At 37.5% G+C, this 26762-nt stretch overlaps 1 protein-coding gene across 3 annotated transcripts in view; it reads left to right on the forward strand.

The window, feature by feature from the left end:
* The window catches only part of CYRIA (CYFIP related Rac1 interactor A), a 56264-nt gene extending 29977 nt beyond the window's left edge, over positions 1-26287 (forward strand). The window contains exons 4-14 of one of the 3 annotated variants that reach the window (XM_059468082.1): positions 6804-6883; positions 7072-7151; positions 14620-14741; positions 15649-15754; positions 16777-16913; positions 16998-17075; positions 17351-17467; positions 17562-17641; positions 19129-19255; positions 22925-22995; positions 24138-26287. In XM_059468082.1, coding sequence (XP_059324065.1) covers positions 7079-7151; positions 14620-14741; positions 15649-15754; positions 16777-16913; positions 16998-17075; positions 17351-17467; positions 17562-17641; positions 19129-19255; positions 22925-22995; positions 24138-24201 — 975 coding nt within the window. In that variant the 5' untranslated portion in view covers positions 6804-6883; positions 7072-7078 and the 3' untranslated portion in view covers positions 24202-26287. The remainder of the gene's footprint in view (positions 1-6803; positions 6884-7071; positions 7152-14619; positions 14742-15648; positions 15755-16776; positions 16914-16997; positions 17076-17350; positions 17468-17561; positions 17642-19128; positions 19256-22924; positions 22996-24137) is intronic. The other 2 variants (XM_059468083.1, XM_059468081.1) reach the window with 2 other exon arrangements.
* The last annotated feature ends 475 nt before the right edge of the window (positions 26288-26762 follow it).

Genomic DNA, 26762 nt, shown 5'->3' on the forward strand with positions numbered 1-26762 from the left:
TGTGTTTTGTTTTGTTTTTTATTATGACATATGAATCAAAATCCAGATGTTTTGGATGCCTGGTTTTCATTCTTTCATGATGGCTGCTCTGACATTTTAGACTCTGAAAATATACAGGAGTTCTGTTCAAAGTAAATTCAGGTGTGAGGGTTGGCGTATAGAAAAATCCCCCTGCTGGACAGGTTTTAGGTTCATCTAAGGTGATTTTTTCTTTTTATACTTTTAATTTTAGAGAAACCACAAGCCAAGCTCTGTAATCCTTGAGGCTACAGGCATTAATGTTGGCCAACTCTTTAAACATTTTATGATTACTGAAAGACATGACTTTTGAAAGTCATTACAACCCATTTATTAAATCCCTTTGACTTGCATCACTTTTTTGTAGGTTTTAATTGTGTCCTGCAATCTGCGTATCAGTTAACACCAAAAGCTCTTGGCTAGAAGTGTTCCTTAACTAGGAATTTTAATAAAATGTTTGTTCAAAGAGGGAATGATTCTTTTATCTTGAGTTATTTTCACCTTGAGCAACTTTCTTCTCTTATTCTACTTTTCACTTCTTTATAGCTGTTTTCTGGCTTTGAGTTTTGTTGGGGTTTCTTTTTGTCTGTTTATACTTACCTGCCTAAGGAATGTGTGGCGCTGATTTTTCTTTGCTTGTGTATAGGTTGCCAGTTAATGCTCTTTATGTATGTTATTTGTATTATGAAAACCTTATAAATCCAGTGTTAAAAGGCCAGCATTGGGGATAATTTCATTTTTCTGGAAAATGAATATGCCTTGCTTTCTGGAAAGAGTTTGGTTATGTTTTTGTATGTGCTTTTCTAGAGAATACTGTACATACTTCATTATCAAATATCTTTGGAGGTTTTGTGCAATTATCACCTCAACACAAATGTATGGTGACTATTTTTACTTTTTTCTTAGTATAACTGTACATTTTTAAACTTATTTTTAGAATAAAAATAAGTTGAAAATACTGTAGAGAAGTAATACCATTTTTGCAAACTGATTGTATTTGCAGAACTGAGACTAAATATCAGTTATATATTAAATATATTAAATATCAGGTGTTATGTTTTTCTTTATCAATGCAACTGCCATTTATAAGATTTAAACACTTAGCAGTAAAACAGCTGAAGACAGTAATAATACCATATCCATGCAAATATTCTCAACTTTAAGAAAAATTGAAGAGATTATTGAAAAGAAACCTACTGTGGAATTTGATGGGAAGAAGTAATAAAAACATAGAATCATTTAGGTTGGAAAAGATCTCTGAGTTCATTGAGTTCAGATGTTGATCTGATCCTGCCAAACCCACCATGTCCCTGAGCACGACATCTACAAGTCTTTTAAATACCTCCAGAGATGTTGGCTTACCCACTTCCCCCGGCAGCTTGTGCCAGTGCTTGACTGCCCTCTCAGAAAAGAAATTTTTCCTAATATCCAATCTAAACCTCCCTGGTGCAACTTAAGGCCAGTTTCCTCGTCTTATTGTCCGTCACCACTTTGCTGGTCCGCCTGGCTCATGCTCAGCTGCTGCTGACCAGCACCCCCAGGTTGTTTTCCTCTTGGCCACTTTCCAGCTGCTCTTCCCCAGCCTGTAGCACTGCAGGGGTTGTTGTGGCCCAAGGGCAGGACCCAGCACTTGGCCTTGTTGAACCTCACACCATTGGCCTCAGCATCAGTCCAGCCTGTCCAGATCCCCCTGCAGAGCCTTCCTGCCCTCCAGCAGGTCAGCACTCCTGCCCAACTTGGTGTTGTCTGTGAACTGACTGAGAGTTGATCACAGAATCATTGAGGTTGGAAAAGAGCTCCAAGATTATCGAGTCCAACCTCTGATTGAGCACCATCATGCCAACTAGTGCCAAGTACCATATCCAGTTGTTTCTTGAACACTTTTGGAGTGGTGACTCCACCACCTCCCTGGCCAGTCTGTTCCTGTGTTTAACCACTCTTTCCTTGAGGAAATCCTTCCTGGTATCCAACGTGGGCCTCCACTGGTGTAGCTCGAGGCCATGTCCTGTCATCCTGACACCAGTTGTCTGGGAGAAGAGACCAAAAGACCAAACCCCCCTGCCTCCAGCCATCTTTCAGGTGGTTGTTCAGAGCGTTAAGGTCTCCACTGAGCCTCCTTTTCTCCAGGCAAACACCCCCAGCTCCCTCAGCCGCCCCTCATCAGACTTGTGTCCCAGAGCCTTCCCCAGCTCCCTGCCCTGCTCTGGACACGCTCCAGCCCCTCATGCCTTTCTTGTAGTGAGGGGCTCAGAACTGGACGCAGCACTTGAGGTGTGGCCTCACAACTACAAATCCAGGTCCCTGGTAAATATATTGACTGGGACTGGCCCCAGTACTGAGCCCTGGGGAACACCACTGGTGTCCAGCCACCATTTGGATCAAACTCCATTCACCACCATGTTTTTTTCACCCTGTGTACCTGTCCAGGCCATGAGCAGCCAGTTTCCCCAAGATAATTTTTTGAATCTTGCACTTCTGTTTCCTTACAAGCACTTAGACAAACTGTATGCGTGAATATCACAGTGATTTGAAATCATACTTTTGATCTGAGAGGTCTTGAGTTTTATCAGATTCTGGTATATTTTTGAAGCCGCAATTAATTATTCATGCAGTAAGGTCAGTTCCAGTATCTTAATGATGCTGATGTGCTTAGTACATTTCCCTCAGACTGTGGACTGGATGCCTCCTGTCTCTACCCACTTAGGTGTGCCACTAGAAGTCATCATTCTGAATCATCCATTGCCACTCCTGAGCTTGAGAGCCTTTCTCCTGAAACTCCCAGTGGAGCTGCTCATGAAAACATGCAGAAGCCTTGCTTTCGTTAGGATGATCTAAATGGGGTTAAGCAGTAGGTATTTGCTGATCCAGCTCATTTTGACAAAAGCCTTTCAGACCATGTTTATGTGAGCAGACAGATTTAGGAAATATTATCTGGCAAAGGAGCACTGATGAGCTGCAAAGGCTTGAGCTGGTGAATGTGTCCTTTTTCACTAACACAAAGTTTTAAAGCTTTGTCTCTCTGTTAAATCTTCAGTGTGCTGCAGTGCTGCTGCTGGTTTTGGATTGATACTGATTAAATTAGTCCTGTAAGAGAAGAAATCAATCAGTACTTCTCTAGCAGTTTGTATAGTACTGTAGCTGTTACTTGAAAGGGGTACAAAACTCCACGCTTGAGAATTGGGTAGTTGCTTAAAACAGTGTAAACCAAAATTTTAAAGAAGTGTTGAATAACATGATATTCAGTCTTCAGTTAGTAATACGCAGTTTGGGAACACTTACTGTATTTTCAAAAGTGGATTTAAGCATATAATAGATATATTTCAATATACTTTCAGTACATGTATGTAAAATCCGTGGCAGATTTGTGGGGTTGAATTCTGATTTTTTTGGGGGAGATAGTATTTTATATATCACAATTCAGAAATAAACTGATTGCTTTAGTGGGGTAGAAGGAATTTATTTTCCCATACAAGGTAATACCTCTAGAACATGGAAACTAAATCAGTGGAATCTTAGGAACACAGTTATTTGTTGAAAAAGCAGCCTGTGATATTTTGTTCAAAGCTCAAGTTTTAAAACCCACTACTGGATAATGGTAAATAAAATGCAAAATGCTAAATGTACCTTCCTGTTCATTGCTGGATTATGGTTTATTTATGTCTCTGTGCTACTAATTAAATGTTGAGCATCAAAAATTAAGCAATGAGCTTTAAAATGTCAACAATAGCTTAAAAACTATTTTCTATATGCTTACATAATATCTTAGGGTAAGCTTTAATGGTTTGGAAAACAATAGGGAAAAATGCAGACATCGTTGTCAACATGTCATAGTTTTTAAAGCATAGTTACAAGTTGGAATTTTAAGAGATTCAAACACTAAGGAGAAGCTGCTAGCATTTAGTGGTGCAGCATCAGCAATATTTTTATATATGCATTGAGTCTCAGTTCAACATTTAAACTGATTTTACAGTAAGTAAAATAAAATGCTTTCCGGTTTAATGAAATAGGGTTTTATGCTACTATGTTAAACCTTTATGATTTGCTTCTGTACATCAGCTGTTATTTGCATTTCTCTTGCAATCACAGGATATATATATAGACCTGCTCAGAATGTGTGCTGTTAGTTACTTTGAAATCTCATTAAAATTATCCTGGAGGTGGCTTTCAGTTCCTGAGGTTTGGAATATGTTATTAGAGTTTTTGAGGAAAGACAGTTTGAAAGAGCCAAGTACTGGGAAGCAGCAGGCTATGCAGAATAAAATAATACAGTTTGAGGCAAAGATTTGCATTTTATTAGCACTTCCTTTAAGTTTTGCCTTTTAATTTGAAACTAAAATTTAGTGTTGAATGATGAATTACACTTGAAAGTGTAAGTTTCATGGAACCAGATGTTGCTTTTAGTTTCGTTTTTTAGGAAACCATTAAGAAATAATATAAAAAATAATTAAAACGTGTTTAGCAGCTGCCTCAACCATGTTTTTCTGGATGTTGATGTTGAAAACGACTATTTTTGGGGTTGGTGTGCTTTGAAAATGGGTGGTGTCAAACCAGAGCCTCCAGGATCACTGGAAAATGTCACCTGCATGAACATGTGTGAGTATAATAAGTTAGTGGTAGGCTTCTGTTCCATACTTGTGACCTGAATAGCTGGATCAGTTTCCACACAGGGATTGAAGGAGAGGGAATAATGTAAAAAACAAGCTAGGAAATGTAACAAAAGTTCTGGAAAAGCACTCAGAAATCTCCCAAGCCGAGATGTGCTGTACTTGTTTAAGAAGGATCAGAGGCAGATCTTGGGCACATGACCCCAAGCGACTCCATGCAAATGAGGGAGCGTATCCTCAGGTTTTTGGCACAAAGGCTTCCTCGCTGTTCGAAGCATGCTATCAGCTAAACCAGTTCTGGATGCAGTGCAAGCTTTGGCAGCAGAAGAAATGCTTGGGTACTCTCTGAAGATTGAAGGCGATGAGGTAAGTTATGGCTTAAAAAGAGTTGAAGGTGAAGAATCCAAGCTGAATCAGTCATGTCAATTGTGATGCTATTACATAATTTTTTTTTCCAAGGTTATGAAAAGGAAAATAAATGTGTGTACTTTATCGTGTTTCTCCTAGCTGATGCTGATAAAATGTATTATACCAGTGTGATGAAAATATTAAATTATTGAAGATAGAAGTTTTTAACACTGTATAAAATTTATTTTGCTCTGTTTGCATGTTTTTCCCCTTTGTAGGCTAATCAGAAAGTCAAACTCGGTGTATAAGGTGCTGATTTTGTTCTGAGAGTAAAAGTGTAAATATTTTTCCTGCATGTAATGAATGTAACTTTATGAATAATGGAAAATGTTTCTTTGTGTTTCAATTTTGTATATGCAAGATGTTGCTAATTAGGAAGAGCTTGACAGTCTGCTCACTGGATTTGTTCTGGAGAGAAAACTTTGAAGATGTATTTAATGCAAAACAAAGCCATTTATTTAACAAAAGCCTTGCTTACATGAAACTGCATGTTCTGAACAGACTATTGATTAAATTTATATCATTTTATGTTATGACTGTGGCTGCTTTGAAATCTCCAAGCCTCACATTACTTTCCTAGGTTTTACTAATGTAGAAATACATCCTTTATATGCACATAGAAATTGGGGTTGATGATTCTTTTCCTACTGAAATGCTTGTGGGAAAACTTGAAAAAAGCTTTTTGTCCTTATGTGGAGTATCAGCCATGTACATGCTTAGAATAATTTTTTGTGGTCTGATTTCTTAAGTGGGAAAAGAGTTAAACTGAATCACAGATGAACATCAGATGTGATCCCCAAGAGCCGTGGTTTAAAGTAATGAGAATATTTCTCTTTGAGGCAAAAATCAGTTTTCAATCTGTGTTTTAAATCTAAAATTACATTTTTCTACATCCCTCCAGGCAGATCTCTTTATCCTGATACGTGCTTTTCATGGTTTAATTTTTCTGTCTTCTGAGAGCAAGTTTAAGTTTGACCAAGAAAGCTCTTCTTCTACACGGTGTTAGAATAACTTACCTTCTAAAGACTGTACTGGCAAAAGAACCTTTTTTCAAATCTCTTTCCTTTTTATCTTCTGTGGAGACTTGCTTTTTTAAGAACTAGTCACTTTTCCTTTTGGAAGTTGTTCATAACTTGAAATGCAAAGAATTCCAAGATGATAAAAGATAGGAGTAACAGATAAAAAGGTTCAAACCTCCCCTTTTTACTCTCTTTTTTTTTTTTTTTTAAATGCATGCTTACACTTTTAAAAGCTAAAAAGCTTTTTAGCTGTCCTTTTTGATAGAATTTTGTAGTAAACTTGTTATAAATCTTACTGACTGGAAACAACTAGATTTTTTTTTTCCTTATAGTGAGTTATTTTCTTAAAATGACATGGATTTTTGCTGAAGATCTAAGACAAGTGTTAAGATGTCAGTTTTTAATTTGAAATGGTTTTAAGTAATCTGGAGTCCAGCAATTTAGGGAATTAACAAATAGAGATATAGCTCTGAGTTTATTTCTCTTGCTAAGTGAATAAATTCATAAATATCTGTTTATACAGTAGGATGTTATCCTGATGTTTAAATTCCAATTTGTCAAACAGAATTATTTCTGTGTTTATCTGAGGTCTTCCTCTTCCTGCATAAATATCACAGAATTGACCATCAAAATGTTTCTCATGGTCCAGAACTTGCCAAAATGTTGATTTTATGATGCAGACTGTGTCAAGCTCTTAACTGTAGTATTCTGAGTTTACATGTATAACTGTTTATGATTTTGTTGCATTTACTAGGTTTGCTGGGATGGGTAATCTTCTTAAGGTCCTTACCAGGGAAATTGAAAACTATCCACATTTTTTCCTGGATTTTGAAAGTAAGTTCAAACAATTACAAGACGATGAGAAAATCTTTTCCTTGACTTAGCAGCAAACTGAGGAAAAACTTTTAAAATCTGATTGCTTACAGTGTGTATTTTCCAGCACAACCAGTCTGTCCAAGTCCTTGTCTCTAAAATAATTTGTTCACTCAGGACTCCTTTTCTCTTCCTTTTCTATTTTTCAGGAACCAAATGGGAAATCTTTTAAAAGTTCTCACTTGCACAGAGCTTGATCAGGGGCCAAATTTTTTCCTTGACTTTGAAAGTGAGCAAAGCTTCTTGCCTGGCTTGCCTTCTTTGCTTATTTTCTAATAAACTGCATGTGCTTATGCATCATAAAGCAATTCAAAAGGGATTTGCAAACAAATCAAATTACACTTCAGTAGAATATTACTTTCTGATATTTATAAAACCATACAAAATTACTTTATTCTGAGCAGAGAAAAGGGCAGAGAGGCAGATATGCAAGTAAAACCCTATCTTGAATTAAATTCAAAACATTTATGAACCATTGTTAAACTTACATATGAATGAACTCAACCTCAGCTTTCTTTAACAAATCAGGGTTAAAAAAATTATGATTCTTTCTTGAATAGAAATACATGTGGAAATAAAAAGCTGGGGAAAAAAGCAATGGAGGTGGAACTATTTTTGCTTGGTTTGGTGATGATTTAGCTGGGTTTATAGTTTCTAAAAAATAGTGAAATGGTCAAAGTGTATGTGCTTGATTGCATCTCTCTAAATGATTATCAGTTATCAGGCATGGTTATCAGTTGCAGAACAGCGTTTCCCATTCCAGTTCTCTTGTCACATCCATATTTGATCCAAAGCTGTTTTCGCTTTTGCTGACTACAGTTTCCCTGCATCTACTTCTAGACAGTGTCACCAAATCCTTTAATATGGGTTAAATCTGTCTTCACCACATACATGAAATGTATTTTATTTGAAACACACAGTTTGTGACGTTTTCTCTCTTAATACCTCCGTTCTAAAAAGAAAAAAAAAATAACCCAACCAAAAAGTTTTGAGAAAATCTAGTGTTTTTAAAATATTTTCCTTTTGTAGCATGGTTTAAAAGAGCATTTCAGGTGATTAGACACATATTTTGTCATCTTGAAATAGTTTTGTTCTTTAATAATTTATTCCTGAATTATTTTCTGAAAGAAGTAACTGGCATGTTATAAGCATGTTTAAATCTGATGAAATTGTTCAAACATGCATTCTTAGATGAGAGCTAGAATGTATGACTAGAACTGTGCACAAACCTTAATCTTCTCATCTAGAGTTTAATTACCTCATTATGAAAAATTAGTTTTAAAATATGAAAAAAAAGTTAATTGGTTAGTTTGGGTTTAGGAGGAGCCCTATCCCTTCTTCTCTGTCTATATAATTTGTAAAACTTTGCTGTCACCCCAGGATGTCAAACCTCTATCTAAATCACCACTTAATTTTTTTCGACCAAACTTTTGAGGGCCTTGGCAGTGCTCTGTGGCTTTGCCAAGCTATTGTGAAAACTTTCAGCTGCCCTGAGCTTACAGGTTTAATCAGCCCCATTGTGTCCTTGTTGGCGAGCAAGTGTTCCTGACCCAGGCTGCAGGCTTGGCAGGAAACAGCTGCCCTGGCAGTGGGGAGCCTTGGTAGAGGGGGTGGTGAGAGGGGGAAATACCAAATTTGTTGCCTTGGCAGTGAAGGTTGTTTTTATTTCCAAAAGCACGTGGCCAAGAACTGAATGAAGTACCCTGTCCCACAGGAGGTGCCAGTGGTTAGGGCACACTAGTCAGGCACACCTACCTGGAGAGGAACAAAACTGTCAACTCCAAATTTCAGAGAATTTCATGCTTGTAAGTGAAAGTTTAAAAGTTTTTCTCACAAAGTACAGTCCCAGAGGTTTTTAGTGGCACAAAAATCTGTTGTGGCTCAAAGGGATGTGACTAAAAAAAGGGCTGTAGTTTTGTGCTTTGGTCTCCTGTAGCTGGCTATTGTACAGTGAAAAAGGACACTCTGAGTGAGTGGACATGGAGCAGAGTCTGGTGTGGCCTTGCTGGACGTGTGGCTTTGAGCTCATGGGCGAACATGGTCACTACACTTGGCCATTCAGAGGATGACAGGTGTGCTGAGCTGATGTGTTTACTGTATTCATTATTTGCATCAGCATCTTGCTTTTTCATTTCTGTGGGTTTTTTCATTAGCTGTCCACTAAAAAAAAAACAGAAAAAAGAAAAAGTTTTACATCGTCTCTTTTCCCCTATTTTCATGCTGGTGTCCACATTGTCACTTGCAATTCTTTTTGACACCTAACATTATTCTTCAAACTGGAAATCAAGTTTTGCAACTCCATGGTCATACTTGAAAAAACTTGAATCCAGCATTAATTTCACTTAATGTTGTATAGCAAATGCAGTTCTGTTTGCTCCCCAGTACTCATTTTAGAGTTGGGCAGTTATGCTGGGTCTGTGTGGAGAATAACATTCTCCATGCAGGTGGAAAGACCTTTTCTTTAAAGGGGTATTGCAGAATTAATGCATTCAGCCAAATTACTCTTTTTTAAGGTCTACTGAAAGGTTTAAATAGAGAAAAATAATTTCATCCTTATTAGAAAGTGCACCATTTTGCTTTTTACACTTGGATCTTGATGGGAGTATTTTTAATCAAGCTACTATCTCTTGGTTTGATTATATATCATTTACTTTACCTTAATTCCTTCTTAGTGCTCAGCTTGAAAGTCATGTTAGGAAAAGTGAGTGCCTGGCAAATCTTGACAGTGGCAAGTCTTGAGAGTCTGTGGCTTTCGGGATTTCACATCAAATTCTCTTGAAATGGATTTGTCAGTTTTGTCAGTTCAAGAGCTGTTTTGTACTTTAAATGTTGACCTTATTTAAATTAGTTGCAGATAAATTATTTCTGGGTATTTGAGTTCTTTCTCTACCATCTTAAAATTGCTCTTTTTTGCAGAAAATTTGTTGTCAAATCACTGCCATTTCAGGCAAAGTAAACAAATAATTCCACATGAATTCTTGGAAATAATTTGAAAGTTGAGGCAACAATTTAACTTGAATCTAAAAGACTATGCTTATAGATTATTCAAAGATGTCCTTAAGTGACACCTACAGTTCCATCCTCTCCTCAAATACTTTTTATAAGATGTTTTTTATCCTTAATGTGAGCAGGTTCTTTTTTTTTTTTTTACTCTTAGCTAGGTGGATTTCACTTGAGCCTAGTTAAATCTATCTCATCCCCTCCAAGAATCTTATTTTCTAGGATTCCCCATATCCCCAGAAAGATTAATGAAATTTTCAGTTATTATTCATGTACCATTAAAATGGTCTATTATTAGAATGTGTCTGGCAGCAGAGCAACTGCCCACTTTTCACATAATAGGCTATTAATTAATACTCTTGTTGCTCAGGCAGCAAGGCTGAGGATATAATCTGGGTCCAGCCTGTGGGAGGTTGCACTCAGTTCCTGAGCTGTGGAATGCCCTGAGGCAGAAACTGCTGCTCAGCCAGAGAGGTGCTGTGTGTCCATCCCCCATCCACCACAGAGCTGAACCCAGGCACTGATCTCCCTGGCACAGCACCCTGCCTGGAGCCAGAATTAACAGTTTTGTGAGCTTCACTTTATTCTAGCTAGTACAGACAGAACGAAATTCAAAAATCCCATGTAGCCTGGATAGGGTACAGTTTCTATCCAGTGCTGGGGATTCGTTAATGTATGGAGTGGAGCAGGTTCTGGTACCCTCAAAAGTGCATTACTCACTGTAATTATAATGCCTTTGCTCATTTCTGAGCTTTTCTTTTAATTTTGTCCCAGATTGGCATGGAAATGTCATTGTCATGGTGACAAAATCTGAAATAGGACTTCAGCATTATGCAGTTAAATATGTATACTGCACTCTAACTTGCTGACTGAGGAATTATTTGCCATGCTCAGCAGTGAAAGCTGAAAGCAGAACCCATGAAAGCTCTTGTTTAACTCACTTTCTTTTGCTATGCTGTGGAGGCCAGAAGGGCATGGTATTTTTACAACAAATATGATTCTACATTCACTGTAATGGAAGAACTAACCAGCCTCAGTAGGAATCTTCTTAACCACCAAAGGGGTGGAATAAAGTTCTCAGATTCAGAAAGGGTGTGTGAGTTGGAAGTGCTTCTTGTAGTCCTGTTGCTAGTACTCTTCATAGTACTGTTCTTTCTTCATTAAAATTGATTACTGAAGTATTTTTGTACTTCATTTGGTATTGGTAAAGGCATCACATCCTTTCTATATTTAGTCTTATCCTATGAATACTAATGTTTTACCTATCTAGAAGTTTCTATGTTTCTAATGCACATCTGGTGAAGGATGAGGTAGATAACTAACCCTAACTAACTCTGTTAGGAGGGTTTTTCTGAAACAAATGACAAGTATTTTGCTAAGAAAATAATCATGACCCCACTTTCATGCCCCAGCATTCACCTGAAATTCTTAATGCATCCACAAATGAACTGTAGTCGCTCCAGGTTTCCTCTTGTTCTTTCTGAAGTCTGAAGTTCCATCCAAAACATGGCATAGGCCATGTGTAAATGTGAAAAAGAGCATGTGTTCATTGGAATGGATGAATTACCATGTCCTGGTTATTTCTGATGAGCCAGTGGAAGTGTATTTCTTTCCAGATTTATAATTTTCAAATTTTGCTGGTAGAATCTGTATATGGGAGATTCAGGCCTCATCTGACTCTTGCATTAATTTGATACAGGATTCATGTAGGTGTTTGGTTTAGGGTTCACATCAGAAACATCTGTCCAAAGGGAGGTAAAAGGGTTTTCTATTTTGTCTAAAGACAGAATGCTCTGATTGCTAATCCTGAGCATTCTAAAAACTCAGCCTTGAAATGCAGTGAGTCTGGCCATTATGGTAACTTGCTACTGAGGGGGTTTGCATTCACGTGGGTTGGCCAGTGGGAGTGGTTTCAGTTATAAATGGGCTCCGGTTTCTGAAGCTCTTGCTGCTTCTCGGGCAGTGTGGGGATAAGAGGTGAGCACGGCCAACCAGTGATTCCACACCATGGTTCAGGACTGGCATTGTTTAATTCAGAGCAGAGAAACAAGCTTTGGTTTCATTGACATAGCAAGTCAGTTCTAAAAGTCAAAATATGTCATGAAGAAGTCTCAATTCCTTTTAGTTGTTGCTGCTGCTATTATTATTGTTGTTGTTGACAGTAAGATGAAATTGTTTTCAAAGTGATCCATTTCAGTTATTTTAGTGGACCATTTTTGGCAGGATCTTCTTGTAAAATCCCTTTTGAAAAATGGCCATGGTCTTATCAGAACATCTGTTTGCATAACTTCTATTTCACAAATAAATGCATGTTTAAAAAAAAAAAGAAGCCTGAATCATCCTCTGTACCTTTCTTTTTAAGCTAAATACTTCCAACATAAATGTAAACTGCTTCTGCAAGTGCAAGCTAAGCCTGCTGCTCTGGAGCCTTTGCAGCCCTCTTCCTCTCCCTTCCCTTTCTTTCCCTCTTCCACACACCTACCTGGCTCTTGCTCCTACTCTATCTCCAGGTGCTGGGATACTACAGAAAGCTCAATGAGTTTCAAATATTCCTCCTTCCACCAACTTCTAAAAGATGAATTGGGAACTTTTGAAAAAGACTTACAATAAAAGATGTTACTAAAGGCCTTTTTGAAGTCTTAAAGTGCTGGGCAGTCTATAGCATTTGCATCCCCCTTAAGCACTAGTACTTTTAAAGCAAATAAGTTGTAAAAATTAACATAGAAGTACCTTGTTAACCAACAAGGTTAAACAAGATGCTTCAGGTTACCTGCACATGCAAATTTGACATTCATGAACTGCACTAACAAGTTATTTATTCTTTTTTGTGTTAGTATTCGCTGAAATGTTATTTTCATTATCTTAACTAATAAAATATAGATACTGATTTTTATGTGACTCCCACCTTCCCCTGCTCTGTTGTTGTATGGTGTGAAACTGTTTCTCAGGATCACTGCTTTCCTCATTAAAGTCAGAAGAGTTCTCTGTTTTGCTTCTTTATCACAAGATGGTAAACCCCTTACGGTGTGTACCTGAGATTTCTTGCAGCTTGAGGAAAGAACCAGTCTGGAACACTGTAAATTTAAAGTGAGTGATGGGTCAGTTCAACAGCCACGTCCCAGATGGGATCTTCCTGTGGGGAGTTTTTCCCTTTGGTGCTCCTTTCCCTCACTTTTTGAAGGATAGTGGAATTTTTTAGCTAGATGAAATATTTTGACTATAAAACCCAGCTAAGTAAACTCAGTTTATATTTATTTTAACTTTTTAAATGAGAGAAAGGAAAACTTCAGAACAAAAGGAAAGTCTAGTCAGTATTATGTGCCCAGTCTCTTGGAACTCATGGTACCATAGGAGTATGGGAAGGGTTTTAAGTATGAGTTGCTTTGAAGCAACAGACATGTAAATCTAGTTTACATTTGTGTCGTGTTTGTGCGAGGTCCATAGGTAACTTCATACATTTAAACAAATTATCCTGAAACACCATGGAGAGAATGCCTGTTTTCCATATACTCCAGTGTGAACCAGTTCATTTGTTTCTAATGGGGACTGGATAAATTAATCCCATACTGATACATGGGTAGAAAATTCTGTCAGTTTTCTTAAGGAGAGTGAGACAACCTAAATAGAATAGGTGTTTTTAATATTCCTTGTCTATTAATGTAGACATTAATACAGTAGCTCATCCTAGTTGGTGAGTTTTGAACTGAACTTACCTCACTGCTTTTAATTCAAACAAATAGTCTTTAAGTTCTAAGATTCAACTTCAAGGTGATTTTTTTCTTTCATAAAAATTAACATTCTACCTTTAGAGGCTAAGAAGAATCTAAGGGAAGAAATAGTTGTGTCTCCGTAGAGCTCTCATTGTCCCTTCACATATAGACTCCAATCCCATATGTAGGTCATCCAGTCTTTGGTCAGTGCCTGTCATCTTTATGTTTTAAAGCAAAAGAAGACAGAAAATCTCTACCTTGTCTAATGTGTCAGTGTTCCGGGGATAACATAACTCCCTGGTGTCATACTGCTGTGTAAATCCCATAGGAAGAGATTTGAATAGGATAATTGATCTAATTTCAAATGTCATTTCTCTCAACAGTAAAGGTCTACAGGTCACTCACACCCTGAAAACTGATAACTGGCAGAGCTGGATTTATTTTAGTGGCAGGAATGATCCCTGACATACATAAGAAAAAATTATTTTTAATAGTACTGTATCTGTTCTACAAAAGGAGAAATAAATTACCCTGGTTGAGGAAGCCTGGAGGGAAGTCAAAGTGGAGCAATATCCTACTGCTCTATCTATTGAAAGGCCTGATTTTATCCCCAAGCTGCAAGAAAAGTGAGCAATTCTTTGTAATTGAGCCATGGAGCTCATGAAAGAGAGGGACTGGTGCATTATCCTATTTTCCAATAACATTGCTTTATGATACTGCTGCTCTTTAAAATGCTGCATTATGAGAAGAGGCATTATGAGCCAGAGCATACAAAAACTGTACTGTTCTTCCTTCCTTGCTATAAAAAGCAGAAGCTTGGATGTTAGCAGAATGGCTGTATAATTGTATATTTGGAAAAAAGCTACATCAGAATGGAGTTACACATACTCAAGCTGCATATGGTATTGTTAAGTAGAACTGTGTAATCTTGCCATTTGTACTGCAGCTTCCTTTTGACTTGGTGCGTTTTGCTTTTCTCTTTCTTAGATGCACAGCCCACGGATGGAGAAAGGGAGGTCTGGAACCAGATCAGTGCAGTTTTACAGGACTCAGAAAGCATGCTTGCAGACCTTCAGGCTTACAAAGGAGCTGGACAAGAAATTAGAGATGTATGTTTGTTAATGACAATTCTTGAGAAGCAAAATCAGGCAAAACTTGATGTGTTCCTTGCTTCTGTTCTCTATCCAAGCACATTCTATGAACTGAAGTGAAAATCTCCTTAAAATGTATTTATAAAATACATACCAGATTATGCATAACCTTCAGTATGAAGCTCTAGCTTGAAATCATTAAATGGTGGTGGTTGGAACTTCTTTCTGGTTTTCTGTTAGTAATTAGTTAACTATTTTTCACTTCAAGAAACACCATTTCATATACCTTGTTTCATGTATCTCATGGCAGAAGTCAAATTTGAGGACATGGAAGAAGTAATACTCAGCTGTCAGAAATACATGATACAGATAGTTCTGTTCTGTACGTGGAATAATGAACCTCAGAAATTATAACTTCCCATCGACTTTAGAGGCATCTTATTCTCTGAAGCTGGTCCTGAAGTACACTTCTGAACTGTAACTTAGAATTTTACTCAGGTGACCAAAACTTTTCCTGCATCAGATTTGTGGGTACTCTTAGTGTGACATGTTGCTTACTTAAAAACCTCAACATGTTGAAGTGTTCAAACGCATTAAAACCTGAAAAAAAAGACAACTTTTGCAACCACTAGTTACACAAAAGGTTTTACCTGATGTTTTTACAGTAGTTTCGCTCCCAAAAGAATATGTTAGAACATATTTCTATGTGTCAGTGGTTCGCTGTAATGAATGATTTTGAAACAGTACGTTACAGGGGGAGAGGGAAGGTGAAAAACATGGTATTTTTTTTAATCCTTTGCAATGTAATTTCTCAGAATCCTTCTATGTTTTACAATACTTTTTAAAATAATGTAAGAAAATTCCAAACCACCTCTTGCTTGTTATTTATTTATCACAGGTCTTTACAGTAATATTTTCATTTCAGGCAATACAAAATCCCAATGATATCCAGCTGCAAGAAAAAGCATGGAATTCAGTCTGCCCCCTGGTTGTAAGGCTAAAGCGCTTTTATGAGTTTTCACTCAGATTAGGTGAGCCCTGTTTTATTATCTCCATTTTATATGTTCTCTATATATAATGAAAGAGGAAATTTTGTCTTTCCACAAACTTTTTAAAGGACTTACAGAGTTATTATCATTTCTGTTTGATATCAATGGACATTTAACAGTAATTGCATTTATCAAGGCATCTCTTTAATCTTAATTTCATATTTTGTTAGTTTGTCTATATTACCTAAATAGCATACAAGCAAAAAAACATGATAAATCTATGCTGTTTGTCTCTTATTTCCTGTCACTTTTCTGCACTTCTCCGGTCCATGTTGGATTAATGCAATTTATTTTTTGTAATTTGGATCCCCTGGAGCTTTAAAGGAGTGTAAGCTAGTCATATTTTGAGACTTTTTAAGAGCAGGGATAATGGGGAAAGTGTATCAATAAACTCTCTCAGAGGGTGAAAATCCAAAGTTGGATGTGTTGTACACTGGCTTTGTCATCCCAACAAACACAGAAGGTGATGTAATTACTCTTTGAATTAGGACACTGGAATGAAAATACATGTATGAAGAGAGAGGGCTCCTAGTGCAGGGGGTTTCTTCTACAACATCTTCTAACTATGTCTTTCACTTTTTGAGTTATGCTTGTAATTACAGGCACAGAAGCTGATTTATATTGCTATCACTGCCCAAGAGTACACTTTTAGTAACAGAGATGCCAGAATAATCTTTATACTGAGCTGATGGCTAATTGAGGAGGATGAAAGTGTTGAATATCTGAATGCAAGAAAAATGCCTCCTCTAGAATTTTTGATAAGGATCCCAGATAAAGGGTGACAAAAATGGAAAATAATTCAGTCATACAAAATGGAGAGAAATGGCAGAGCCTGAAGAGGCAGGTGTCTTTAATTAATGCTTCTCACTTCAGAATAGTAAAAAAAAAATCTTTAGGGCTTGGCATGTTTGGAGGGTTTCTTTCCTTCAAATGCAGTATTTTTAGATATGTTGTTAAAACTTGGTGTGGACTGACTACAATTTGTGCTTCTGATTTTTATTCAGAGAAAGCCCTGCAGAGTTTACTGGAATCCTTGACATGCCCTCCCTACACTCCAACTCAGCACCTGGAACGGGAACAGGCTCTAGCAAAAGAGTTTGCAGAAATCTTACATTTTACTCTTCGTTTTGATGAACTTAAGGTTAATAAAGTCTTTCTGTATATGTTGATTGTTGCTGTGTATTTTGAACCAAAACTGATTATTTTCTGTTTCTCTTCCTGGAAGATGAGAAACCCTGCAATTCAGAATGACTTCAGTTATTACAGGCGGACAATAAGTCGCAACAGAATAAATAACATGCATGTAAGTAAATAAACTCTGGTGTGCTGCATGCAGTGAGGTATTTATCTATCAGGATGCATTTATGCCATTTTTGGTAATGTTTTTGCTTTTGATTCAGTAGCTGTCATGTTCTTTCCTTCACACTGAGTGTTAATCAGCAGTCCGGATGAAGTGATTAAAGAGGACTATTCAAGTAAAAATCTGCTTTATGACATGATCATGTAGTGCATCTTTTTCTTGCTGCTGGCAAGATTTTAAAGAGCTTTACTGACTATTTTTTCTCCTGTTTTTATCAGCTAGACATTGAGAATGAAGTGAACAATGAAATGGCCAATAGGATGTCCCTGTTCTATGCAGAGGCCACACCAATGCTGAAAACCCTCAGTAATGCAACGACACATTTTGTATCAGAAGTATGTAAAGGGGAAGAAAGGTCTAACACAGACATTCTTGATTTTAATTTTACAAGACAGTTTACTGAACACTGCCTTTTTCTTACCCTTCCAGAACAAAACATTACCAATTGAAAATACAACGGACTGTCTAAGTACTATGGCCAGTGTTTGTAAAGTCATGTTGGAAACGCCGTAAGTTTTATCTTAAATCTTGGGGGGTTTGTATGATAGAACTTATATTTTAATTAGCCACCTGGGATAATACATTCTTTTCCAAGTGAATTCCTGTATCTTTGCCTTAAGTTGTTACTTCTTTTGTATAAAAAGTATGGCCTGGTGTTAGAAAGCCATGCCTCGTGTTCTTACCACCTTATGACATCTTTCATTAGTCAGTGTTGAGTTCTATTGGGGAGAGCTTACATGGTCAGCCTGCATTTCACAAAAGGTTAAAATACAGTGTAATAATCTTATGTACTCTCAGGCTTCAGTGTCTGTGTCTTGTCTAACCAGGGCAAAAGGCCTCCTGCTTGCCCATGCTGCTCAGTTATTAGCACACAGAGGGCAAGATTTTGCCTCTTCCAGGCAGTACTTTAGCAGATACACAGGGGCTATTTCAAGGATCATTTAAGTAGAATTTTTTTTGATGCAGCCATCTTATTCTAGATAGGAAAAAAGTCAGCTGTATGAATTTTCATTCATATAAATGTATTCAGCTGTACAATTGTGTTCATATCTGCTAGTGTAGGCAATAATAGCCAGTAGGGTTCTTTATTTTGCTCTGCATTTAGTGGAGTATATTTTAGGTTAGATGTCTCTTCAACTGGAAAACACATATAAGATAGAGTCAAGGTAGTCTTTCTGCCTATGAGTCATTTGTTCATGGAGCCATGTAAAGGGTAGAACTCCTGAGGTTTGTGCTTTTTCATGAAGATTCTGGAGGAGTGTCTGTAGGGGTAGGACTCATCTCACAGTCTTGAGACATCATAGAAGTGGTAATTGAAAAGTAGCCTTACGAGTCAGCTCTTTTTTTGGCAAAAGGAGAGAAAAAAGTTGTGAGTCATCTAGAAGATTATCTGATATTTAATTCTAATTGTGGGATAATGAGGCATTTTCACATCAAAACTTCTATCACCTTTAAGTCTGTTCATGTTACAATGCTGTGGAAGAATAAAAGTTGAAGTTATTGTAGACTGAGAGGTACTCCAATACATACACAGAGAAAGAGAGAGAGAGAGAGAGAGAGAGCATGACTGGTAAAATCCATCTTGGTGAAACCCTGAACTTTCCAGCTGCTGAACTTGGGTTCCACTGGACTATTCCAAAGTAGTAATTTAAGCAAAAGCAGTGGCTTTCCTTTGAGGTCCTGGCATGTGGTGTTTCTGTGATTAAACTGGAGTATTTCAGATCAGTCTGCATTATATTTCATTAAGTTTTCTATGTAGATTTTGAGGATCTCAGCTGTGCATGGGTATGACGAGAGATTTACATCTATCTACTCTCTAACCATTCCTGTAAATTGGCACAGGCTTACAGAATTCACTGATATTCAGTGTCCTACTAATGTGCATCTACAACCTTAAAATATACTTTTGGTTCAGATTTCACGCACTCCCAGTATAGTTTTTTAAATTGTCTAGTAAAAGGTCTGGAATGTTTATTTCTTTTGTTCTGTCTTGCAGAGAGTACAGGAGTAGATTCACCAGTGAAGAGACCCTTATGTTCTGCATGCGAGTGATGGTGGGAGTTATTATCCTGTACGATCATGTTCATCCTGTGGGAGCTTTCTCAAAGACATCAAAGATTGATGTAAGAGAAGTCTTTCTTTAATACTCTGTAGGTTTGAGTACTAGTCTGCAGCTCTTTTTCAGCACAAGCTTATGCTTGGTAGAAATAATTTTAATTACTTTTGAATGGCAGTTTAGAATTTGTCTTCACTTGTGCTCTTCAATACATCAGTTTTGACCAGCTTTTTAGCTTTTTATTTTTTTACAGACACAGATAATAATTTTTCTCAGTTACCTCTGCTTTTTTGCCAACTGTATAGTTAGGCTAAAATAATTTTATATTACACTTAGCGTGGAATATGTTCTGTGGTCATAATTTCTTTTTTAATCATGTAGTATATCGATGCTGAAATGCTCATCTTTGGCAGTAGTTCTCTTGTAAAAAGTAGATATTCAATGTTGTCTCTGCTTTGTCTGACATCTGAAGTAACAGAACTGAAATGTTACTGTTGTAATGTTGATAATGACCCTTCAGTTTTATCTTTGGCATGGCCAGTCACAGAGACATCAGTCTTATTTTTCCATTTTAGAAATTGCAGGCACACATGAAAAGAATACTCTTGTCTTTTCTACATGTTTTTACAAACCTAAATCTCACACACCACTTCTTTCAGCAGAAATAAGCTTTTAATAATGAAAAAGATGCCAAGTCTTTCGATTTACATGAGAGACTTTTTCAAAAGAGAAGGAAAAAACCAAATATTATTGCTCTCCATGACACTGGGTCTTCCTTAGCATTTTGCATCTGTGGATACCAGAATTTTGCCACATCTCCTCTTTGGCTCTCTACAGAGGGAAAGATTTTTCACAGAGGTGAATAGAGTTGCTCAAGGTCATGAAACAGATAGAGCCTGGGACTTGAATGCAGATTTCTTGAATGCTGGTTCAGTCTCTTGCTTACAGAGGCAACACAAATGAAATTCTGATAGGATCAAATGTACATTGGGTGTACTTTGTTTCTCACGTTTATCCTAAAGCCCCGTCATCGTGCAGGAAAGTTAGGTAGGTGTAAATGGGAGGCAGGAGACATACGACTCAATTTTAAAAAATGAGTACATGGTCCCAAATCTTGATTTGCGTAATTAGCTCCATCATTTTTTTTTAATTCAAAAAATCTCCTAACATTTCAGATTATGAGTTTGTTTTACTGTGGTAAACAATTCTTTTCTCCAAACTATTCACTTCAGCCATTCAAGCCATTTCAAGATAATTTCAGGGACAGTAGAATATATTACCCTTTCCTTACTCTTTCAAGATTGGAGGCTGTATTTTAAGCTCTTAATGACAGTCTCCTAGCTTAGACGTCTGTCTTGGTTTGAAAGACAGGTGTCTGCCAAGGAAGGCAGGAACCTCCCTTGGAATGGAAAATATGACCCCTTCTCTCTGAATTATTATAACTTTGAAATTAAGTGCAAGGCAAAGATACGGGGAAAGCAATAACAGTTCTTTACTAGTATGAATGTGTATAACAAGGCAAGCAAACAACAACAATGGCAGCAAAAACAAACAAAAGAAAAATCCCAGAAAACCCAACAAACAGTTCCTGCTCTCCAAGCCCTGTTCCCTTGGGTGCAGTTCCGGGCACGGCCGGCAGGGGCGCTGCTGGCTCCCGGCGGGCAGGGCGGGTGTGGTGATTCCCCCGCGGCTGCAGGGGGCGCTGTGGGGCGGGCGCGGTGATTCCCCCGCGGCTGCAGGGGGCGCTGTGGGGCGGGCTCGGGAGCACATGGCAATGGCGGGAGGGTAAAAAGCGATCTGTACAAAGCCCCAGGGACAGCGATCCCACTGCCCCAGCAGCTCCTCGGGAGCGGCAAGCTGGAATGGCAGGAAGGAGCACAAGTCCTGGCATGGTGGAGGGAGGAGTTGTATGAGAAACTCTGCAGCTGTAGCTGGAACCGCAGCGTGTCCTGAAGGGCAGGGAGTGCAGGGCTACAGTGCAGCCGAAAGAACGGAGGGGCCGGGCAGCCACAGCAGATGGGGAAGAGTACTTTTTTTGCTTAGGTGGGGTGTTAATAAGGTGAGGTGTTCGTAAGGTCCCAGTGCAACAGCCACTCTTCAGAGCAGAGCTCCACTCGCAGTAGAATAAAGGCAGCAGGAGATGGAGCCCTGCAATGGTGATGAATTCTCCCCACAGCGACTGCAGCCTCTCTCCCCTCTGAATGCCCAGAGTACAAGAGAGCTGGGGGCTGCACCCAGCCCCTTTTTCCCAATCCAGTTTTCGTTGTGTCTGCTCTTCCCAGAGAAACACCGGGGTAAAAAGAGAGAGTAGCCAGCTGCACTCCTCCCCTGAGCTGTGGCAACTTTTGTCTCTCTTGAGTATGCAGTCGTTATTGTCTCCTAGCAACACATAGGGGAGAAAAATTCCATGAGAGAAAGAAACAAAAGGAAGAATCCTAAACCCCAGCATTATCCTACTTGGTTTAGGTATTCTGATTGTAACAGAAATGAAAAATAATTGTTTGAATTTTTATCCCCTTTGACTTGGTCTGGTCTGATCAGACCTGCTGGGGCATGTAAACCAGTACTGAGTGATGTGCACATAGACTTGAGCTTCTCTAATTTAGGAAAAATAACTGTGTCACTTCAGAACACATGGTGCTAGCCTGACAATCTCATCTGATCTGGTATTTGCAAAGCTAGTTACATTTTCCAGGTAGAAATGAACCAGCTGAGCAGTGAGCAGTGTTTGTTGGGCTGCTCCCTGTCAGGGATGCTGAGCTACATTTTCTAACTGTTTTTTGCTGGGACCCTGACTTAAATTATGTGTTTCATCATCTGCTTCCTTAATAAGGCAGAGGTGCTCTTCAGCTGCAAAGAAATGTCTACATGTAGATTTAGCACTCCAATGTGACTCGGAAAATTAAAGGATTCAAATCTTGACTCAGCTGTCTTTGTCTGTCATTTTGAATAAGATGGAATTAATCTAGGTTAATTTCTGAATAGCTAGATTTGGTGTCTTCATAGCAGTGGGAAGAAAAAAGTACTACTAGGGAAGATATATTCTGAAAAGGTTAGAAGAATTCCTTGTTTCTCTATTGACCAGCTAGGGAGTCTGTACAATGGGTCAAATGAGTTCTGCTCCTGCTTTTTCTGCTTCATTTCCCCTTTTGTAAATTTGAACAGAGTTTCAGCCTGTTTTTTACAGTCTCCACAAAGATGTTCATTTAGTGTGGTGTTAAAATCAACACCATGGACTTCTTAGATTAAATTTTTAACCACTAGTTATGAAACAATAAGTTGTCGCTGGTTAGGTTCACAACTAAAAACTGAATACTGAAAATTACTTCCTTGTATGCAAATATAAAAATAAGTCAGAGTTGAAACATCTCTTCTTAGAGTTAACAGCAATGATACAGAACTCAGAAAATCTCTTTTTTTTCAGCTTGTATCAGATAGTTTTGATTTTTGTGTTTTTTTACTTGGCTTGAAGAAGCAGTGTGCAAGTTAAAATATAGACCCTTGATACATAATTTACACTCTACAAACACTTATTAAAGTAGATATTTTCTCCAAAGTTAAGTTTTTAACTTCGAGATAATTTTTAATAAGTTGTAATGCTTTTATTGTGTCATGTAAAGCAGCATTAACACTCAGTAAGAAAAGAAACCTGCCTGTATATGGTGAATTTTTTCCTTGTTTTCTGCTAGTGCAATTCATATATTATTGTTCAATAGTGGCATGCTTCTGTTCCCAGATGAAGGGATGCATAAAAGTTTTAAAGGAACAACCACCTGACTCTGTGGAAGGACTTCTGAATGCTCTCAGGTATGTGTGATTCAGCCATAGAAAATTCCTCTTTGTTTTTCTCCCAATCTCTTTATATTTAAGATTCTTCACTTTAGAGCATTGCATTAATAAGATTATCCTCTCAGGTTTCCTCTTCATCACCTGGGTTTTTAAATATTAATTTCTTCCCATTTCATTTCATTTGAATAAACAACAAATGTTAATATTTTAAACAGTATATCCTAGCTAAGATTTACTATATAAAATACCCCAGAATCTATAGAACATTTTAGAAATGAAGTGTCATTTCTATTTCTCAAACTCTAAGTACTTCCCTTCTCCCTCTCCCTTTCCATCTCAGTAAGACTGTTTTTTTTTTTTTAATCTTGCTAAATTACTCAGCTTCAAAAAAACAGCATCCTAAATCCCAGTCCTGTTCATGGTGCTGTCCTGGGAAGGAAGACACTGAGGGGTCTGATACTTCTCTGAAGCTGAGAATGTTGTCAAACCCAAGTTTTTCAGAGCTGTTTTGAGTTCTCTAGCTGTTGAATGCTTGGATAGAGTGAGAGCTGCACTTCCTTATCATATCTACACTTGCTTATCCTATCTTTTGAATTAAAGTTGATGTGGAGTTAAATGTACAGGTATCAAGTGTGTTTCAAGCTTATGTTATAATCAGTCTCCCTATTAGCATAAACAGTGGAGAATGCCTGGATTTAAATGGAAAAAAACAATACTAAGGCTCTTCAGTCCTCTCAGAATATTTAAGAAAACTGCTTAAAGTCATAGATTATGCCAAAATTCAGTCTAGATTCCTAAGTGATTTTAGTATTTACCATATTTCTTATGTCTTTTCATTATTTTGCTTATTTTGAAGCTTTTAACTAGAAAAAATAAGAGATAATTTTGACCCAAGATTATGACAATGTCATAGACAGATACCAGACAAGATTTAGCCACAGTTCTCCACCTTTTAGCAGGGAATAATTTATTGCATAGGGTATTTAGAAGATAAAGAGCACCAGATTCTTGCCAGTTAAATTCCAGTGATCAGTAGAGGAACATGTAAATTTCTCCTTTGTGTAACTGAACTGTGCTGATTTCAAAAACAGGCTCAAGTGTTCAGACTTTTCCTGTCTCTGTTCATTTTGTAAATTATTGTTTTAACTTGTAATTTCTAGGTTCACTACAAAACACCTGAATGATGAATCTACTTCAAAACAAATTCGAGCTATGCTGCAGTAGTACCCACAGACAAGTAGATGTTTGTATTGATCACAGAAGATGTGTATGTTTACATAATTTAATACAGTTTGATGTTAATACTTGTGTGTATTTACATAACCATTTTCTTCACATTGCTAAAATATATAAATCTGTTCATAACCTGACTGACTTTATATAGTACAACCTAAGTTCTTATTCCAGCCTTTATCTTTTGACTTTTAAAATACTTTTTTACTTAGATACTTCAGTTAAGACAATTTACCTGTGCATTTTAATCTTTAAACACCTTCTCTATCAGAGAAGTTGTAGTGAAGACAAAATGGAAATCAAACTGAAATGTCAAAGGTACCACAGAAAAGGAACTTTAAAGAAGAAGAAAGTTAATATAAGAGAAAGCAAAATTCATTTCGTGTGTTTTGAAGAACATGTGCACAGTTTTTCGGTCAGTTTTAGGATCTTGTCAAACTAGTATGAATAGGAGAATACCTGAATGTTCATTACTCACAAAATGCATTGTCTTTCCTGTAATAAGTGGATTTTATGGATTATGTGCTGTCTGGCATCCAAAAATGTATTTCAAACAGGTAATTTTACCTTTTTAATTAAGTATAACTTGTACCTTTCAACAGCCTAGGAAATTAATATCCTTTTTCAGATGCAGTATAAATGAAGAGAAAATATGCTTAAAGATCATTGATAGATTTTGAAAATTCTGTATAATTTTATTAGATTTAGAAAGGAAAGGGAAAATACTAATGCCTTGACTTAACTGGAAAAGGTTTGTCAGTGTAAATATATCACAGTGAACATTAACTACCAGACAGCTTTAGCCAGTAATTTTTTGGCTGATCTAAACTAGTACACTCTTCTGTAGCAAACTTCCTGGTGTCATATCAGCTGCATCAGACTAGGGATGGTTTAGAATTAAGAGCTGATCTTTTCTTAGGAACTCCATTAAGTTCCTGGTAGTGTTATTCATTAGATGACTCAGAATCAACACAGAAATATTTATCAGCTTACTGCTCTTCACTGGCTTTTGAGATGTGATTGATACTTCAAAAAGTTAACTTCCTTGCTGAGTTGTTTGTTCTTACTTTCTGGTAAATGTTCCAGTTAATGGAATAGAAATACTTTGCCAAAAGCAGCAAAGTGCTCATGCTCTGTTATGTGTGTCTACTGGGTGGTCTGCAGTTGCTGTACATATTCTTGCAGAGGTCACGTTCAGAAAATGTGTTTGATTTTGTGTACTTTGCTTGCATGTATGTGTGGAAACTCCAGTGCTTGTGCACAGATTCAGATTTGCATTTGCTTATCCCCATATAGATAAATCAGGGTTTGTGTGCTTTCACTGGAATTTTCATGCACATCTCTTCTAAAAACATTACCTTAAGACTTTGAAGATGCATTTGGTCTGCTGGAACTCGGCTGCACTGTGACAAACTGTGTCTTTGAACTCAGTCCTTAAACAGTATTAATGTCACAAGTTCTCTGGAGTAGGGATTGAGAGCTTATTTCTGGGCAGAGCAACCCCTGTGAGGTTTCTCAGACCCAATCAGAACCCACAGGTGCCAATGTCATGCATGTCCTGATGCTGGACAGCACCACAACTCCAGCATTCATGTCACACCCCTGCAGGTGCAGCAGCCGGTTGCTATGATGTTGTTGGGGAGAGAGGTAGAACTCACTCACATTAGATCTTTTTCTTTTTCTGAAAGCAATGACCACACTTTTTTTCACAGTAGCAAATCCACTGTTTACAGGCTCCATTTTTAATGGGGGGACATTTTAAAATGTATGTTAGGGAAAATCCTGCTTTGTTCATAGTCACTTCCAGTTAGGTAAATTAGGTGGATGACAGGCCATTCTGTTGAGCTTTGGTAACTGAAGTTAATATATGCTTACCTGCAATTTTTTGTCAAACAATGAAGTCTTATCTTTAAGTAGCCCAGAGAAAAACTATTTGTCACTTGTATAATAAAAATGTAAACCTTAAAGCATTCTGTGAGTTGTCATGTGCTGTTTGTGAAGTCACGGGATTTCTTGGCCTGCTTTGATGTTTTTGTACAGAAGTTTGTTTGAAATAATAAAAAATTTGGTACAGTAAGCTTTGGGACTCCCTATATTTAGTGACAACATAAACAGGTTGAGAAATACCTCATTTAAAGTTTTGGATCATAGGTTCACCTTTATGTGTCCTAAAAGCACTTGTTTCACTTGTGTGCTACAACAGTATAACCTCACATCACCTAAAAAATCCTGTTTTTCTGACATATATTAGCACTTGTTTGTCATCATGGCCAAGGGGAATTGTTGATACTGCTGAGGGCATGAATCCCTTCTCTGACTTTTATATCTTCACATTAGTCATCCTGACCTGTGGGGGCCAGCTCAGGTTATGTTTATAATCAATAAGGTTACCAGAGGATTATTCATTTAATTGTAAGATAAATTCAAATGAATAGCTTTTGGAAGAAGATCCATATAGACTAATGGAGATCAAAGTTATTGATCTCCATTTTGTCAATGCTTCTTCTTATTTTGTCTCATTGTTATGTAAGAATAAATGTTTGTGGTATGAT

Source organism: Ammospiza nelsoni, chromosome 3 (genome assembly GCF_027579445.1).
Source record: "Ammospiza nelsoni isolate bAmmNel1 chromosome 3, bAmmNel1.pri, whole genome shotgun sequence".
NCBI classification, from domain to species: Eukaryota; Metazoa; Chordata; class Aves; order Passeriformes; family Passerellidae; genus Ammospiza; species Ammospiza nelsoni.